We start from the raw sequence: 19427 nt of genomic DNA, 5'->3' as shown, positions 1-19427 counted from the left end.
GAACTGACACACCAAAAACCTACTTAACCAAATAACATGTCCAAATAAATCCAAACAGTGATACACCAACGGACCGCCGCCTTCCTGTCTCTCTCCTTCTGTCTTGTGCTGCGCAGCGGGAAGAGCGCGTTTTCTGTGCTGTCGGTCGGGTGTTCAATGCAGCTAACAGCAAGTGAGCACTTAGCTAATAGGGGAAGAACGTCAATTCTAACGTTAGCTACTTAAGCGTACAATATATAATGATTAAACCTATGATATGGTTGTGCTGTATACTTACATTATCCGAAAAGTCTTCAAAAGTGTCCCATTCCAAATCCAGAGAGCTCTCCACAGTGACAAAAGCAACTTAGCCAACAGATGAAAATGACGTGAAATTGGTAAAATACCACCTGTAACTGTAAAACACGCGATTTCCACTGCTCTTAAAGTTAAAACAAACATTCCCACCGACAGTCAGGATCCAAAATACTAAGTTCAGAGAAGAAACGTTGGCTGAAGCTCACTCTGAATTTTACCAAACCTCACGTAACCGCTGCTGATCTGTGAAAGTTAAAATGGCGGCTTCACAACTCTGCGCAGATTAAAAAAGAGGTGTGGTCATGACTAAAACTTAGAATTTTAAGGCCATTCAACTTAAACTTATTAACACTTTTGACTATGTGTACAAATTAGTAGAATATACTTAATATTTTTTAGTAATGCAATCAAACTTAAATTTTTACGTACATTGTAATTAAAACATTTAATTAAATACAAAGTCCGGGCTTACAGTGTATCACCAATCAATACTACTCATTTGCATTAACCAGTTTAAATCATGCTCTCAAAAGGTTTAGTTGTACAACAAAAATCAAATCTATCTTTAGTTCAAGAGTTCAAGTATTAATTTGTAGTTGCGAAACTATAAATACATTCAAAGTGCTTTTTTTTATTCAAGTACTGTAGTTACATTAATAACTGTTTCAAGAGCTGAAATAGTTTTAGTTACATTAGTAACAAAGAAAATATAATTTTTCAAAATTTAAAATATATATATATATATATATATATATATATATATATATATATATATATATATATATATATATATATATATATATATATTGCATAGTACCCTTTAATTTGGTAGAAAACTGCATTAAATTCAGAAACTCCATGGTAGTTAGAGGCATTAAGGCCTAACGTGCTTAATTGTCTCTCCTTGCACCGGTAACAATGAGAAACTGCACTAAATATTTACCTCTTTAAGTACCACAAGCACACACTTTCATCAAGCAGTCTCACCAATACCTTATTTTTTTTTTTACATATGCAATGAACAACAGCTTAGAAAAATATTCCTTAGTAAATAACAATAAACAACACTGAACTGATTATTTAGATGTGACACCAACAAGCTAAACTGCTAAGTTCAGGTCAATGGCCCATGAGCATCACAACACAGTCTCAGCACCTATACCACCATTAGCACCTTTTTCATGGCTGCTGCGCCGATTAACATAACTTTCAGATGCTTTACAAATCAACCAAACAAGTTAAAGAGTGTTTTTTTTTTCCACTCACGGAGTGATCAATTTAGGAACGAGCGTTCCAGCAATTACCCTCGCCCGATCGGCAGAAATCGTCTGGTCTCACACTGCTCTATAAAGTTTAAATATTAACAATATAGACCCTTTTCACGTGACGTCACGACAAACGCGGCCGCCATTTTGGACATGTACTACCAGTAGTTTACCACAGCCAGCATTGAGGAACGGCAGCAAAGAAAGTGTTTATTTTCAGCAAGACTTCCATCATGCCACTATATTGTTGTGCACCTGGATGTAGTAACCATCAACAAACAAGGCAAGGGTTATCATTTTATCGGATCCCGACGGAGAAGATGGATAGCGGCCATTAACAGGAAAGATTGGCAGCCCTCAGCATACCAGCGCTTGTGTAGTGACTACTTTGTTGGAGGTAAGACGCATAAAATTAGCCAGAAAAGGCATTACATTGCTGTTAACATTCTGTGGCGGCGAGTGTGTAACCAAATAGGCTAAAATAACCCATTGTAACCTCTGTTCTTCTGTAGTAGCTATTAGCTAACGACATTAGCTAGCGTTATGTTCCTTTGCTGTTGGTAGACTGTAGGACAGATCAGAGGCAGTGTCCTACAAACAGCGCTTAATTTGAGGGGGAGCAAGCCGGAGCGCGCTCCGGAACCTCGGGCGTTGGCTCCGGCAGCTATTTACACTGGATCCGGTGATCCGACACCTCTTTTGACTATGTAACAAAAAAAAACAACCCAAATAATTAAATAAAAAAATGCAAGTTTATTTAGTGTTAATGTCTGATTTTGATATCTGTCTTGTTGGTGATTTCTCTCATGAAACGACATCCACAAAATATCTGCAGATGAACTTAATTTGCAGTGTTATTACAAAACATGCCCAGAAGCACAGCGCAGCGCAGCGCCGCGCCGCGCCCCCCTCTCCCCCTCTTTTTTTCCGCACCGGAGCCGCTCATCCTCTGCGCTCCGGGACCTCCCACTTTACAAATTAAGCACTGCCTACAAATAAGTGTTCAAAACAAGAGGAACGTGTATTTGTCTCTTAAATCCAGGCCGTTCCCTGTAATCTGTCACAACGGTTGGAGAAAGTAATGGCAAATAGTGAGTGCACAAACCGTAGAAGGTAAAATGTACGCAGCACCAGGGCAGTGTGATGGTATGTCTACTTTTAGATTGTGTTAGCCTATCAATGAACACACTCGTCACTCGACGAGTTTCATGTCTTTACGACGGATACTTAAATGTGTGTTAGGTATTATTGTTGCACTCTAAGCAGTCATTGTAGCAGCTAGATGAGCGAGAACCAAAAGGGTCTGTGCCATAAACCGTTATTTCTGTACGGCGTTGCTAATGTGTCGTTACTGTTGTTATTTCTCCCTCTGCTCGCCCTGTAAATGCCCTACGTCGCTGGATAGCGAAGGTGTTTTCTGCATCTCGCTCCTTTTTCTTGTATGTTCTCCGTTTGTTGCCTTCCTCGCATTCAAACCAATTCGAGCCGACGTCCGCTACATGTCCAAAATGGTGGTCGCGTTTACAAAGGTCACGTGACTGAAAAGGGTCTATACTGGTCAACCAGTGTTTAACATCATTAAGAATTATTCCAACTCAGTTCAAAACATTATTTTCAGGTCTTACCCCATGGATGAAAACAGGTTTTATCTGCGTTTGGATCAGACAACGCACGAGGTAGCAACCGTAAACATGGCCACAAAACAGGAAGTTACGACCAGACGTAACCTATGACGTTGATCACTTGGGGCGCACAAGATGCACTAATTGGCTATTTGGGAAGCTCGTTCTACATAGCCTTCTGCAGCAACTCCTTTTTTTTATTTCTCCTTTTCTCCATTTTAAACACTTTTCAATAGTTTTTAGTGCATATAATCAATTTCAATGAATTATTTATAAAGCATCTATTTATTTCAAAATAAAATGAGTTGCTTCTAGAATTTTAATGACTGATCAATTACTTTCAATGAATTGTTTTTTTTTCACAAATAAAATGGATTATTTTAAGAGGATAGTCTTAAAATTATGACGCTTTACAGCCTGGGCTACACACAGTCGTTGGTTTGTCTGATTGTCTGGGCTGCAGTGGACTGGTCACTGACCCCGTGCTGCAAACACCAGTCTAAGAGAACACATTATCAACCGATCTGCTCATCAGAAATAGAAGAAATATTTACACTTACCCGAGCTGATCTTTGCTGGATCGAGTCGAAGTTAAAAAAAAGGCACCGTTCATCATCAGTGTCCCAGTTCTCAAGATTGAACCGAATCGCTGTCCTGAAATTGAATCACTGTCCTGAAATTGAATCGCTGTCCTGAAATTGAATCGCTGTCCTGAAATTGAATCGCTGTCCTGAAATTGAATCGCTGTCCTGAATCATCCGAAGCACATAAAATCCACGTGTCACATCGCAACAAGTTTTCCCTCCAAATAGCCCAAACTATGTCTGACAGAGTTTATCCTGTAAACGGGGGGCTTTCCCACCGTGAAGGAGAAACCAACTGCAACCAAAAGAATGAAAGTGTTTGTCATGCTGTTACCATGCCTGTGTCCAAAATCACTCACTCATTCGCTACTCCCTACTCACTACAGAGGGAATTACTGCATAGAGGACTGTATAGTGAGCTCATTGGTAAAATGCAAAAACGCTTTCGGACACTAGTCCATCGCGCTGGTATTTACATCATTACTCTCGCACAATTAAAATGTGTCAGATCAGTCGGCTGGTGGGTTTTCAAAATAAAAAATACATGCATGTACTTTTGTGATACATCCAGATTAAACTGAGCATATTTCCCACGTTAATCAATACAGAGTACTTTGTGTCTGCTGCATCTTTCAGTTCTTTGAAATCAAGGCTGAATACTTTCTTCTTCACTGTTGCCTTTTATTAAATCAAATTTAAGACTGTGGCGGTGGGGGCGTGGTCAAGCGTCGGTCTGTGACCGGAGGGCGGAGTCAGGGAAGGTAAGTGGCAGAATCACTACACCTGATGTGAATTAACCTGTGTTTGTGTGTCTTCCCAGCAGCCGCGCCCTATTTAAGGAAGAGAGCGAGAGCAGAGCGGGCTCTCTCCCGACCAGAACACATGTGTGTGGGGTGTGTATATATGAATAAATGTAGAGAAGCTGAAAAGCTGACAATAAAGGAGTCATTGAGAACTCAGTACTGTCCTGCCATGCTTCTGTGCTTCACCCACCTAGAAAGCTTGCTACAGTGGTGCTGAGACCCGGGATTGGAACACCGAAGCAGAACAGCCCCATGGAGTCCTCCCCTTTCACCGAGCTGGTCCACGCCCTCGCCACGGCCCAGCAAAGCCAGCACCAGGTACTAGTCACCCTCCGGAAGGAACAGGAACAGCAGTTCGAGGGCCTGGTGCTGGCTCAGTAGGAAGAATGACAGGCATTCCGCCACCTCCTTGCATCGGCAGGGTCCACCGCCGCGGGGCCGTCCCCCTTCACCCTGACAAAGATGGGCCCGCAGGACGACCCCGAGGCCTTCCTCACATTCTTTGAGCAGGTGGCAGAGACCTCGGGGTGTCCGATGAAACAGCGCGCGGCGCGCCTCCTCCCCCTGCTAACGGGAGAGGAGCAGCTGGCTGTGCTACAGCTCCCCGCCAACCGCCGGCTGGCCTACGTGTACCTTCACAGGGCCATCCTCCAGCGTGTGGGGCACACCCCCGAGCAACAACGGCAGCGCTTCCGCGCTTTGCGCTTGGAGGAAGTTGGTCGGCCGTTCACGTTTGGCCAGCAAGTCCGGGATGCCTGCGGGCGGTGGTTGAGGGCCGACAACCGCGACACCGAGGTGATCATCGACCAGGTGGCGCTGGAGCAGTTCATCGTGCGTCTACCAGCCGGAGGTGCAGAGTGGGTCCAGTGCCACCGACCGGCGTCGCTGGATCAGGCATTCGAGCTGGCGGAGGACCATTTGGCGGCTGTCCCGATGGTAGGACAGCAAACAACCTCTTCTCCCCTCTCCTCTCTCTCTCTCTCTCTCTCCCTCTCCTCCTGTATCTCCTCCTTGCCCCGTTCCCCCACCGCGGAGGCGGGGGCCGGCCCCACCCCAGCCGGCCACCGCACCCGCAGTGCCCTCCCGTTTCTCCCTTCCTTGTCTGTCTCTCCCCCCCCCTCAGGTGAGTGAGCCCCAGAGCACCAGTGCAGAGAGGAAGCCCAGGCCAGTTTGCTGGCGCTGCGGGGAGCCGGGCCACCTCCAACAGCAGTGCTCGGTGATGGAAGTGGGCGCGGTGGTTCGGATCCCCGACGCGCCAGGAGCCGCCCTCGATCGGGCCGGAACGTATCGCATACCGGTGAGTATCCAAGGGGATACATATCAGGTGTTGGTGGATTCTGGTTGTAATCAGACCTCAATCCACCAAAACCTGGTGCAAGACGAGGCATTGGGGGAGCACAATTGGTGAAGGTGTTGTGTGTGCAAGGGGATGTTCACAGCTACCCTTTAGTGTCGGTCCACATTTTTTTCCGAGGGGAAAAATTTATAGTGAAGGCGGCAGTTAATCCTCGCCTTACCCACTCTATATACCCAGCTACCTTGACCTCTGGAGTCCCACAAGGGTCCATTTTGGGCCCTCTTCTTTTCTCTCTTTATATGCTTCCTCTAGGTCAAATCCTGTCCAAGCACAACATTTCATTTCATTTTTATGCAGATGATCTGCAACTGTACCTTCCTCTGTCCATTGGAAGCCAGGGCTCCATGAAATTGCTCAGTGACTGCATCACAGAGGTCAAAACATGGATGGCTCACAGTTTTTTGCAGTTAAATGTGAACAAAACTGAGGTAATACTATTTGGACCTCCTCACAAAACTGAGGCCCTGAAGAAAGATCTTGGCCCTCTAACTGCTTTTAGCAAACCCCTAGTCAGAAATCTTGGTGTACTATTTGACTCAGAGCTAAAATTTGATAAGCAGATAAATGCTGTTGTAAAGGGCAGCTTTTTTCAGCTTAGGTCCATAGCCAAGTTAAAATCTTTTTTAACTGTACCAGATCTTGAGAAAATCATACATGCTTTTATTACCTCAGGACTGGACTATTGTAATGCACTTTACACTGGCATTTGTGAATCATCTCTTGCACATTTACAGCTAGTCCAAAACGCAGCAGCCAGGCTACTTACTGGAGCCAGGAAAAGAGATCACATCACATCCATATTGGCGGACCTACATTGCCTCCCTGTGAAGTTTAGAATCCAGTACAAAGTAGCACTGACAGTTTTTAAAGCATTACATGGACGTGCTCCAACATATATAGTGGACATGTTAAGTCCATATGTCCCTTTACGGTCACTGAGATCTGCATCCCAGGGACAGCTGATGGTCCCATGTGCACGGCTTTCCATGAAAGGGGACAGGGCCTTTAGTGTCTATGCCCCACGTCTCTGGAATAGTCTACCACAGGAACTGAGATCTGCATCTGAGGTGTCAGTGTTTAAAACCTTTCTCAAAACACACCTGTTTAGACTTGCCTTCAATGACCTTTGAAATTGTGGGATTCTGGGATGGAGACCCTATTATTGTATGTATTGTTGTATTGCTGTGCTGTTGTTTCTTTCCTGTCTTGTTTGCTCTGTCTCATCTGTCAGTACTGGTACCTGTATATTTCTGTATATTTTGTATTTATTTCTTTTAATTTATTTATTTTATTTTTATTACTATTTTACTGTGAAGCACTTTGGTTTTAAATGTGCTATACAAATAAATTACTTACTTACTTACTATAATTTTGGGGACTGATTGGCTGGGATTTGGGGAATTAATGAGGCACCTAGTAAAGAGTGGGTCCTGCCGTAGTTTAATAAGGGGAGGTCCCGGTGTCGCATTGGCGGGAGCAGCTGTCACAGAGCCATCTATGTCAGCTCCGCATCAGAGTGAGGAGCCGCTGGCTCCTCCTCTCTCTATTGGGGAATCCCTGGTGGATTTCCCGTTAGAACAGTTGCGAGACGAGACTCTGCGGCATGCATTTGACCAAGTGAGAGTAATCAATTGTCAAATGCTCCAGCCAAACGCCACCCCATCCTTCCCCTACTTCGCGATAATGAAAGATAGATTATACCGAGTGACGCAGGACACTCAAACTAAAGAGCAAGTCACGCAGCTTTTGATACCGAAAAGCCACCAGGAATTGGTATTCCAGGTGGCTCACTTTAATCCCATGGCTGGACACTTAGGGCAGGATAAAACACTAGCCTGAATAATGGCCCGATTCTATTGGCCAGGGATTCACGGCGATGTCCGTAGGTGGTGTACGGCATGCCACGAATGCCAGTTAGTAAATCCAGCGGCCATTCCAAAAGCACCTTTGCGCCCTCTCCCATTCATCGAGACCCCGTTGGAAAGAATTGGGATGGATCTCGTCGGGCCATTAGATTGGTCAACACGAGGGTACCGCTTTATATTAGTTCTAGTGGACTATGCAACGCGATACCCGGAAGCAGTGCCTCTTCGCAATATCTCAGCATGCAGTATTGTGGAGGCACTGTTCCGCGTTATCTCCCGAGTTGGAATCCCGAAAGAGATTCTGACTGATCAAGGCACTGCGTTTATGTCACGCACACTAAAGGAACTGTATAGGTTGTTGGGTATTAAGCCGATCCGCACCAGCGTGTATCACCCACAAACGGACGGTTTAGTTAAATGGTTCAATCACACCCTCAAAAATATAATTAAAAAATTTGTAAGTGAGGATGCACGTAATTGGGATAAGTGGCTTGAACCCTTGTTATTTTCAGTGCGAGAGGTCCACCAAGCCTCCACGGGCTTCTCCCCGTTTGAATTCTTAAACGGGCGTAAGCCGCGCGGCATTCTAGATGTGCTGCGGGAAAATTGGGAGGAGGGACCTTCACAAAGTAAAAATGAAATCCAATACATTATTGACCTGCGCGCAAAACTCCACACACACACCCACCTAACCCAGGAGAATTTGCGGCAGGCCCAAGAACAACAAACCTGCCTGTACAACAAGGGTACGCGCCTCAGGGAGTTCACACCGGGAGATAAAGTACTCGTACTGTTGCCCACATCGAGCTCCAAATTAGTCGCCAAGTGGCAAGGACCCTTTGAGGTCACACGGCGAGTTGGGGATGTTGACTATGAGGTGAGGCGAACGGACAGGGGTGGGGTGTTACAAGTTTACCACCTCAACCTGCTCAAACTCTGGAACGAGGAGGTCCCCGTGGCGTTGGTGTTGGTGGTTCCGGAGAAGGCGGAGCTGGGGCCGGAGGTTCAAAAGGGAACATTGGCATCACGTACCTCTCCGGTCCCCTGTGGAGACCACCTCTCCCTGACCCAACTCGCGGAGGTTGCCCAGTTGCAGACCGAGTTTTTGGACGTATTCTCGCCCCTGCCCGGCCGCACCAACCTCATAGAACACCACATTGAGACGCCCGCGGGGGTGGTCGTGTGTAGCCGCCCTTACAGGCTACCCGAACACAAGAAAAAAGTGGTTCGGGAAGAACTCAAGGCCATGCTCGAAATGGGCATTGTTGAGCAGTCCCACAGTGACTGGAGCAGCCCGGTGGTCTTGGTACCCAAGGCCGACGGGTCGGTCCGGTTCTGTGTAGATTATAGGAAAGTCAACGCGGTGTCTAAATTCGACGCGTACCCAATGCCTCATATTGATGAGTTGCTCGATTGACTAGGCACGGCTCGCTTTTACTCGACACTGGATTTAACAAAGGGTTATTGGCAGATCCCCTTGACTCCATTATCAAGAGAAAAAACGGCCTTTTCCACACTGTTCGGCTTACACCAGTTTGTCACACTTCCTTTTGGGCTGTTTGGGGCGCCCGCTATGTTTTAGCGGCTGATGGATAGGGTCCTTCGCCCCCACGCCACCTATGCGGCCACCTATCTCGACGATATCATTATCTATAGTAACGACTGGCTGAGGCACCTCCAACATCTGAGGGCCGTCCTTAGGTCGCTGAGGCGGGCGCGTCTCACAGCCAACCTGAAGAACTGTGCGATTGGGCGGGTTGAAGTATGGTATCTGGGCTTCCACTTGGGCAACGGGCAGGTGTGTCCCCAAATTAACAAGACAGCAGCAATTGCGCCCTGCCCGAGGCCCAAGACCAAAAAGGGGGTGAGACATTTCCTGGGGCTGGCTGGCTATTATCCTAGGTTTATACCTAATTATTCGGACGTCACCAGCCTGCTGACTGATCTCACTAAAAAGGGGGCACCAGATCCGGTCCAGTGGACGGAGCAGTGCCAGCGGGCTTTTTCTGAGGTAAAGGCTGCACTGTGTGGGGGGCCACTTTTACACTCCCCTGACTTTTCTCTCCCTTTTATATTGCAGACGGACGTGTCGGACAGAGGGCTGGGGGCTGTTTTGTCCCAGGAGGTGGAGGGAGAGGATCGCCCAGTGCTGTATATAAGTCAGAAGCTGTCAGTGCATGAGGGGCGCTACCGCACCATAGAGAAGGAGTGCCTGGCCATCAAGTGGACAGTCCTCGCCCTCCGTTACTACCTGCTGGGACGCCCTTTCACCCTCTGTTCGGACCACGCGCCCCTCCAGTGGCTCCACCGCATGAAGGATGCCAACGCGCGGATCACCCGTTGGTATCTGGCACTCCAACCCTTTAACTTCAAGGTGGTCCACAGGCCGGGGGCGCAGATGGTCATGGCGGACTTCCTCTCCCGTCGGGGGGGGGGGTTTGGGAGTCGGCTGTGGTCTGGACGGCTGCCCGGCCTGAGTTGGGCGATGGGGGTATGTGGCAGTGGAGGTGTGGTCAAGCGTCGGTCTGTGACCGGAGGGTGGAGTCAGGGAAGGTAAGTGGCAGAATCACTACACCTGATGTGAATTAACCTGTGTTTGTGTGTCTTCCCAGCAGCCGCACCCTATTTAAGGAAGAGAGCGAGAGCAGAGCGGGCTCTCTCCTGACCAGAACACATGTCTGTGTGGCGTGTGTGTTTAATAAAGGAGTCATTGAGAACTCAGTACTGTCCTGCCGTGCGTCTGTGCTCCACCCACCTAGAATGCTTGCTACAGAGACTTTTAATTTGATTTCTTTCAGCGCGACCGCAATGCATATTGCTTTGGTTAGTGATCCTCCTCCTCCTTGAGTGTATCTAACCCAATTCAACAGCCAGCCTAACTCCATTCAAGAAAATGCAAAGTCAGGAAGTAGCCTCCAAACTCCAGTTTTAATGAACAATGAGTAAAACTGAAAATCATACAAAACGTGTATAAGTATTCAGTGTTAAGTTTTAAGAAAATACAATAAAACAGCATAAATGTCCTTTTAAATCTTCTCTTTGTCTTGGCAATGTAGTTGAGTTCACACAGCAGCATGGTGAATGGTTTTACAAATTATTAGGGAGTAAGGAGAAAATATGGAGATATATCATCAAAATCATAATCTACTAAAGGTATTTAATTTGTATACTTACAGACGATGTGTTCTAAGGGCTTAAACATAAAAGATGACGACAGATGATGAATCAGAGCAAAACGTGTGCTTTTCATATCAGCAGGAAAGATTTTATCAAGATGGCTGATCTAGTTACCATGGTTACCATAAGCAAAACCAGATAGAAGCTGTATAACAAAAAGGGACACTAGGTGGCACTAAATTACCTAACCTGCCCTAAACTATAGCTGAAACTGCCAGGGGCAGAACACTCCCCGCCTGGTGTCTGTAAGATGCCACATCAACATGAATCTAAAGAAAAAGGATATGTTTATTCTTCTTTCCCCATCAGTAAGACGATTTCTGACACAGATCGGAGAAACCTTTTGATTGTTCCTTCTTTTGTTACTTTTAACTCTACTTTACAGACTTTGCCATCCTGACCAAGAAAAACAGCTGTGATGATTGCCATGGGCCAAGTGTTTCACGCGGCTTGGGCATCTCGTAGCAGGGCCAGATCATCCACTTGAATGTTACGTTGTTCATCTTGCCACTTTCGATGAGGTTGCAGTGTTTGGAGGTACTCTCCTCTCCATCTGTTCCAGAATCTGTTGGCCATATTCTGTACTTGCATCTTTTGTCGTTTGTAGAGGTCTTTCTCGGCAAAGTCCCCAGGTGGTGCCAGTAAGGCACTCTTTTGAGTGAGTAACATAGAAGGGGTCAGGAGGAATGGTAAATCTGGATCAGCCATCAAGGTGCATAGGACTTCATGTGATAGAGCTGTCTTTGTCTGCATCAGCATGGAATCCAAGATTTTACGCGCCACTCCTATCATGCGCTCCCAAATCCCTCCCATGTGGGAGGCATGGGGGGGATTGAAGTGCCATGTACAGCCTTCTTGGCTGATGTAGCTTAGTTTCCTTCATCAATTTGTTGATCCTAGCTCCTTGTTAGCACCGATGAAATTAGTGCCACAGTCAGAGTGAAGTGTCTTTGCTGGCCCCCGAATGGCAAAAAAACTCCTAATAGCATTCATGCAGCTTGAGCTGTCCATAGATTCAATCACTTTGATATGAACAGCGTGGGTGCCCATGCAGGTGAACAACATTGCCCAGCATTTGCTCTGGGCCTGTCCCTCTCTGGTTCGACAGGCAGTCACATTCCAAGGGCCGAAAATGTCCAGTCCAACATGACTGAATGGTGGTGCAACACAGAGACGTTCTTTAGGCAGACCTGCCATCTTCTGCTTTTCTGCACTGCCACAAAGCTTTCTGCAGGTGATACACTTATGCAGTACCTTGCTTATGCATATCTTCCCACCTACTAGCCATAGTCCTGCTGCACGTATGGCTCCTTCGGTAAAGAGACGCCCTTGGTGACTGACTCTCTCATGATGATGGTGAATCAGAAGCAAGGAGATGTGATGGCCACCAGGTAAGATAAGTGGACGTTTCTCATCATCACTCACCTCCACATTAGCTAGTCTGCCACCAACTCTAAGCATGCCTTCTTCATCCAAGATAGGATTTAGCTTTGAAAGTGAACTGCTTTTAGACACTGCGTCACCTTGAGAAAGTGTTTTGATCTCCTCAGGATAAGCTGCACTTTGCACAGACTGAATGATAATTTTGTTTGCTTGCAACAGTTCTTCAGCTGTATGACACTGAGTACAGTGATGCCATCCTTTGCATTTTGTATCTTTCTCTGCAGACGCAGACTTGAACTAGAAAAGCACTTGGAGAGCGCAGATCTCCACCAAGAATCCTTTAAAAAAATCCTGGATCCAGGAGGTGATCCAGATTACCACCAAAATTTAATGGATTGTTACTTATGCCCAGTCACACCTCTGGGAAAAATTTCAGAGCAATCTGTTCATTACTTTTTCCGTAATGTTGCTAACAGACCAACCAACCAACCAACCAACAAACCAACAAACAAACAAACAAACAGACAAACCAATGCTACCGAAAACATAACCTCCTTGGCGGAGGTAAATAATAATAACTAGAATGCATTTCCAGAGAAAATGCAAAAGTGTGCTTGCTCAGGTGCACCGCCATAGCGACCCGGCAAGAGAGGCGACCGCATGCCCATACGACAACTTGTGTCAACATGCAAAAGTTTGGCCAAGACACAAGACGGATTCTCATACGGAGATGCCAGGCTGGCAAGGTTCTTTACAGGGAGATCCCAGAGCATCACTAACATGAAAATGTAGATGTAATTCTAAATCCATAGAGATATGACCCAAAACACATTTTTGCTTATTTTGGTGCCCTCTAGTGGCCAAATGACACCACATTTGATGAGGGTACATGAACTGGTGCTGAAAGTTATCGCAACATATATGGTCTTGATACGTCAAAGCGTTTCTGAGATAGCCAAAATATGTTTTTGCTAATTGTGACGCCCCCTAGTGGCCAAATGACACCATATTTGATGAGGGTAGTTTGGATGGTGTCCAAAGTCATGCCACTAAATATGGTCTTGATACGTCAAAGTGTTTCCATGATATGAGCTCACTTCCTATTTGGTGGCTTCGCCATCGAATTTGATTGGCTGCCACGGGCGAACGCTTTGACCTATGAGAGCGAAACTAATATCATTCATTAGGCATGGAGTGGAGATCATGTGTGCCAAGTTTCGTGATGATCGGACAAAACACGCAGCCAGGGTCACTCTACCTTCACTTTGGACAAAATTCAAAATGGCGGAAAATCTAATTCGGTGAAGAATGACGTCATAGGGTGCGTTGGAATCGGCTACCTCCAAGGATTCCAACGGCACCAGACTTATGAAAATCCGACATATGGATCAAAAGTTACGTGCATGAATGCATGTCAGATTGTGATCAGTTGGTGGTGCTAGAGCGTGAGATGTACCAACATGAAACTTGATGAAATCAATCAGGGTCCACTCCTCTATCAGTGTACCAAGTTTCATGACTTTACACCTTACAGTTTGGCCTACAGAAGGAAAAATCTGTTTTTTGTGTCGCATGCCCATTCATTTCAATGGGGAAAAAATTAATCCTTTAAAAAAATCTGGGATCCAGAAGGTGATCCGGATCACCGCCAAAATTTAATGGATTGTTACTTGTGCCCAGTCACACCTCTGGAAAAATTTTCAGAGCAATCCATTTATTACTTTTTCCATAATGTTGCTAACAAACCAACGCTACTGAAAACATAACCTCCTTGGCAGAGGTAATGAATGGGCAACGTGAATGAGAGATGCAACAGCTCTAAGAAGTGTGGTCCATTTTGAGAATCTCTCGAAGCGTTCAGGCCTAAGCTCCTTCAGACTTGTTTGAGTAGCATATGTAGCTGCCTTGGGACGGATTTCAGTATCATGATCTGGGTCAATCAGCTGAAATGGGTCTTGTGTGATTGTGCTTAAGTTGGGCTGCTTATACAGAAAGGCTGGTCCTGTCAACCAGGAAGTGCATGTCAGCTGTGATGCTGACACTGATCTTGACGCATAGTCTGCTGGGTTATGCTCAGTAGACACATAATGCCACTGCTCTGGACTGGTGAATTGTCTAATCTGTTGCACTCTGTTATGCACATACACATAAAAGCGTTTAATTTCATTGAAAATGTATCCTAGGACAACTTTGCTATCACAGAAGAAGTGTACGGCATCTGGTTCAAAGTCATGGTACTGTGAGGTCTATTACTTGAGGAGCTAACTTGGCCTTCCCTAGGATAAATCCAAGCTGGCAGGCCCCATCCTCACTGATGGTCTTGAGGTAGGCCACAGCACCAATTGCTTTGGTGGATGCATCTGAAAATATGCAGATCTTCTTTCTTTTTGCCTTTGACAGCGACTGTGCCATATAGGCGCGAGGCATGTGGAGCTTCTCAAGGTCCGTTAGTGAGTGACGCCATGTCTCCCACTCCATTCTTTTGTTTTCAGGAAGAGGCGAGTCCCATTCAATGCTGTCCACTGAAAATTCTCTGAGTAAAAGTCTTCCATAGATTGTCACAGGAGCAGCAAAGCCAAGGGGATCGTATAGGCTATTCACTGTTGACAGTACACCACGTCATGTGTATGGCTTGTCATTGTCCAACACCTGAAAGCTGAATGTGTCTGTAGCAATTTCCCAAGTAAGCCTAAGGCTCCGCTGTGTGTGTGGTGTGTCTCCCTCAAGATCAAGATCCTTTATGTCTTTAGCATGATCCTCTTTGGGGAAGGCCTTCAAGACATTAGCACTATTAGAGGCAATTTTGTATAGCCTCAGGTTGGACTCACACAGCAGGGCCTGTGCTGCCTGGAGAAGATGAATGGCTTCGGCTTCCGTGGGCAGTGAGATGAGCCCATAATCCACATAGAAATTCTGTTCTATGAAATGCCGAGCAGCAGTGCCATATTCCTGTGTTCATACTCTTGTGTGGCCCATCTCAGTCCATACATCACCAAGGCAGGGGAGGGCCTGTTGCCGAAGATGTGGACTTTCATACGGTATTCTATTATGTCCTTTGAGGTGTCATTGTCACGATGCCATAAAAACCTGAGATAATCTCTGTGGTCCTCTCTCACCACGAAACAGTGAAACATCTGTTGGATGTCTGCTGTTATAGCTACTTGCTCCTTCCTGAAATGGATCAAGATGCCCAACAGGCTGTTATTTAAGTCTGGCCCAGTAAGCAGAACATCATTCAGAGAAACAGCATGGTGTTGCGCACTGGAGTCGAAAACAATCCTGATCTGGTCAGGCTTCTTGGGGTGATATACTCCAAATGTCGGTAGGTACCAACACTCCTGATGTTCTTGAAGCGGTGGTGCGACCTCAGCATGGTCGTTATTGAGTATTTTCTCCAGGAAGCCTATGAATTGTTCCTTCATCAAAGGCTTCCTCTCCAAAGTGCGATACAGAGAAGAAAGACGACTGAGGGCCTGCTCCTTATTGTTGGGTAGATGTGCCCGTGGATGTCTAAAGGGCAAAGGTGCGACCCAGCTGTTGGCCTCATCTTTGTACATGTGTTCATCCATGATTTTCAGAAATTTCTCATCTTCTATTGAGAGAGCAAGTTTGTTGTCGTCTTTAGTTTTATGAAAAAACAGACTTTCTAATGTTGTTTCTTTTGCTCTTCCTGTCTGTGTGTGAGATATATCTTTGATTTGTATGTGGCCAGGGCATGGAGTGAATAATGAGGGGCGCCCATTTTCTAGCACATTAGTCTTTACACTGTAGACCTTTGGCTTATGTGCATTCCCCAGGCACATGTCTCCAACCAAGACCCAGCCCAGATCTAGCCTCCGAGCAAAGGGGGCATCGTTAGGCCCATTGATGTGTTGTCTGACTTTATGTGCTCTGGGCACATCTCTGCCTAACAGCAAGAGGATATGAGTGTTTGGATCCAGCTGTGGGATTTGTGAGGCAATGGACTTTAAGTGTGGATGCTGCAGGGCCACTTCTGGTGTAGGTATTTCAGCTCTGTTATCAAGTATCTCATTGCATTCAATCAGAGTGGGGAGTGAGAAGCTCTTACCACCACTAACTGGTTCTATACAAAAACCATCAGCTCTCCTGCCGCATGTTTCCACTATACCAGCGCAGGTCTTCAAGGAGTATGGAGCTTCAATGTCAAAGACACCAAAGAGCTCAAAGAAATCTGACCTAGCCAGTGACCTGTTACTCTGATCATCGAGCATAGCATACATTCTTGCTGCTATTTCAGGTTTCCTGTGTGGATGTACTTTAACAAGACAAATCTTGGTGCATGACCGTCCTGCGTGGCCTTCTCCACAGACCTCCATGCAGTGTGTGTTGACAGTGGTGGGCAGCTCTTGTTCATTTCCCTCCCCGCCGTCCTTTACAGCTGGCTCGGCAGCCTTTGCTGACCAGGGGGGTGGGCCTGGGTGCAGAGCACTGATCTGGTTTTCACTGTTGCACTCCACACACTTCAGAGCAGCTTTGCACTGCTTTGCTAGATGTGAGTCTGAGGCACAGCATTTTAAGCATATGCCTTGCTCCTTTAAAAAGGCCTTTCTTCCCTCTAGCGTATTCAGTCTAAAGCCTCTGCATTTCTTAAGGGGGTGTGGCTTATTGAGGATAGGGCAGTACTTAGCCACATTGGGTTTCTGGCCACTGTCACCTTCATGATCAGTAGTGGACTTTACATCTGTCTTATTCACCGCCACAAACATTTTGTTCTTTACTTTTGCTGCGGGCCTGTCATGTGGATTGGAGCTGACGCCGGACAAAGCAAAGCTTGGGTCATTTCTGATTTTTTTCATTAAGGCAGACGAATTCAGTGAAGAAGGAGAAAGGTGGATAAGTAACACTATGTTGTCTCTTGAATTTAGAGCCTTGATAGATCCACTTTTCTTGTAGCCCGAAGGGCAGTTTCTCTACAATGGGGTTAGTGCCGCGGGCTGTGTCTAACACAGTAAGCCCAGGTAGATACCCATCTTCCTTCGCAGAGAGCAGCTTTAGCTGCTTCTGCCTTGGCGCGGGCCATTACTGCTGCAGACGATTTTGATGCTCTTGTAGAGCCAGAGTGTTGTGAATGCTTGTCTGACATACCTCTGTTGTTGTAGCTTGTTTACCCCTATGAGAGTCGTCTTTTTACTGTACTGTCCTCCTTGAGTGTATCTAACCCAATTCAACAGCCAGCCTAACTCCATTCAAGAAAACACGAAGTCAGGAAGTAGCCTCCAAGCTCCAGTTTTAATGAACAGTGAGTAAAACTGAAAATCATACAAAATGTGTATCAGTATTCAGTGTTAAGTTTTAAGAAAATACAATAAAACAGCATAAATGTCCTTTTAAATCTTCTCTTTGTCTTGGCAATGTAGTTGAGTTCACACAGCAGCATGGTGAATGGTTTTACAAATTATTAGGGAGTAAGGAGAAAATATGGAGATATGTCATCAAAATCATAATCTACTAAAGGTATTTAATTTGTATACTTACAGACGATGCGTTCTAAGGGCTTAAACATAAAAGATGATGACAGATGATAAATCAGAGCAAAACGTGTGCTTTTCATATCAGCAGGAAAGATCTTATCAAGATGGCTGATCTAGTTACCATGGTTACCATAAGCAAAACCAGATAGAAGCTGTATAACAAAAAGGGACACTAGGTGGCACTAAATTACCTAAACCTGCCCTAAACTATAGACCCTTCCCACTGACGTCACCGGAAACCGGAAGTAAACAGACCCTGCGCCATATTGGAAGACCAACAAACTCATGATCGGGGGAAATAACGGCAGCGCGCGGAATTTAAACCCACGAGGCACTTGATTCATCATAAACCTACAATGGTAAACTTTTGTGCTGTGTTAGGGTGTTCCAACAAAGCTGATGGGAAAGGTGAAAAGAAGTCTTTCTACAGAAAACCAGCTGTGATTGAGACACAAGGGGAGCAAACCAAGGAGCTTTCTGCCAGGAGACAGAGAATAAGTGCATTACTGAGTGTCTGTGAGCAAAGGAGAGCCTGAACGTTGCAACCTCCCTATTGGCTGTTTGTAAAAATGTATCAATTGTTGCTCTTCCCACGGGAATCATCGCGGACTCGAGAGACGAGACCTGACGAGTTAGTTCGTTGGTAGCAGAACAAAATGTCTGGACACAAATCAGGTTTTCAGAAAAGGAAAGAAAATAAACGGAGGGTCAAAAATACAAAAAAGGAGGCAGAAAATGCAAAACGAGTTTTAAGGTAGGACAAATGGTTACTTTTCTGAGGCAGCCCGCCGTGGCTGCCTGCAGGCTTATTTATTATAGCCCATTTAGTTAAAATAGTTGATCTAAAATGTTTATAGTTATAGTTATGTGATGGTTGTCCTCAGTGTTCGAACTATGCCGACATTTTCGGGGGTCCCTTTTTTTCCCTGGGGGGTGCTTGCGCTTGTCTCGGAGCGCGGATCTCCAAACACGAGAAGCCTATCTTACGCACATATCATGCGGACTCCACACCTCCACACACGCATCGCGTCTGAAGTCATAACTCATCAGGGGAAATCGTGTCCGCATTGGCATGTTCAAAAAACAACCTCGCGTCAACAATGATACCACACGCAAGAACAAAAAAAACAGTCAGGCTACTCAACAACCAACCTGGCAGCAGCAGTCGTTGTCATATCGGTTTATTTTATCTTTGATGTAAACACAACACTTCGGATATGCAAATGCTTCCCGTTACACATGACTGCTATGTCAATAAACATCATTTTGTCAATATTTTAGAGACCCCCCAACATTTCCCAAATCATGTTTTCAAGGGATCTCATGTCTGTTTCAGGGGATCTCGGATCCCCCGAGTACCCCCGTAGTTCGAACACTGGTTGTCCTGATTTAGACTGGTGTGTTTTTTTTTTTTTTTGGGGGGGTTGCGCGATGTTGCACCCGGGTCCAGATTAGGGCAGAACTGGCCCTGGCTACATTTCAGGTGTAGTTTGTTTTATGTATGTATGTACTTGCATAGATGTGTACTTGGTCTTCCAATATGGCGACTACTGAAATCTCGTGGCACGGTGACATCATGCGG

At 45.8% G+C, this 19427-nt stretch overlaps 2 protein-coding genes across 2 annotated transcripts in view; both read left to right on the top strand.

The window, feature by feature from the left end:
* The window catches only part of LOC132890380 (proteinase-activated receptor 4-like), a 42541-nt gene that overhangs the window by 2346 nt on the left and 20768 nt on the right, over nucleotides 1–19427 (top strand). The window lies entirely within an intron of this gene.
* Nucleotides 2739–12426, top strand: LOC132890379 (uncharacterized). Its single transcript, XM_060927195.1, has 2 exons — nucleotides 2739–5507; nucleotides 9874–12426. Exons 1-2 carry the CDS (start codon nucleotides 5034–5036, stop codon nucleotides 10348–10350), a joined length of 951 nt encoding a protein of 316 aa, XP_060783178.1. The 5' UTR covers nucleotides 2739–5033; the 3' UTR covers nucleotides 10351–12426.

This window comes from Neoarius graeffei, chromosome 8 (assembly GCF_027579695.1).
Source record: "Neoarius graeffei isolate fNeoGra1 chromosome 8, fNeoGra1.pri, whole genome shotgun sequence".
Lineage (NCBI taxonomy): Eukaryota > Metazoa > Chordata > Actinopteri > Siluriformes > Ariidae > Neoarius > Neoarius graeffei.
This window is presented reverse-complemented; position numbering and strand designations above follow the sequence as displayed.

What these genes read in the sequence shown, in the direction of transcription:
- LOC132890379 (XM_060927195.1), top strand. Translation starts at nt 5,034, where the DNA reads ATGGGCCCGCAGGACGACCCCGAGGCCTTCCTCACATTCTTTGAGCAG. An exon ending in ATTTGGCGGCTGTCCCGATG is followed by an intron (nt 5,508 to 9,873) that starts GTAGGACAGCAA and finishes TTTATATTGCAG; the next exon opens with ACGGACGTGTCGGACAGAGG.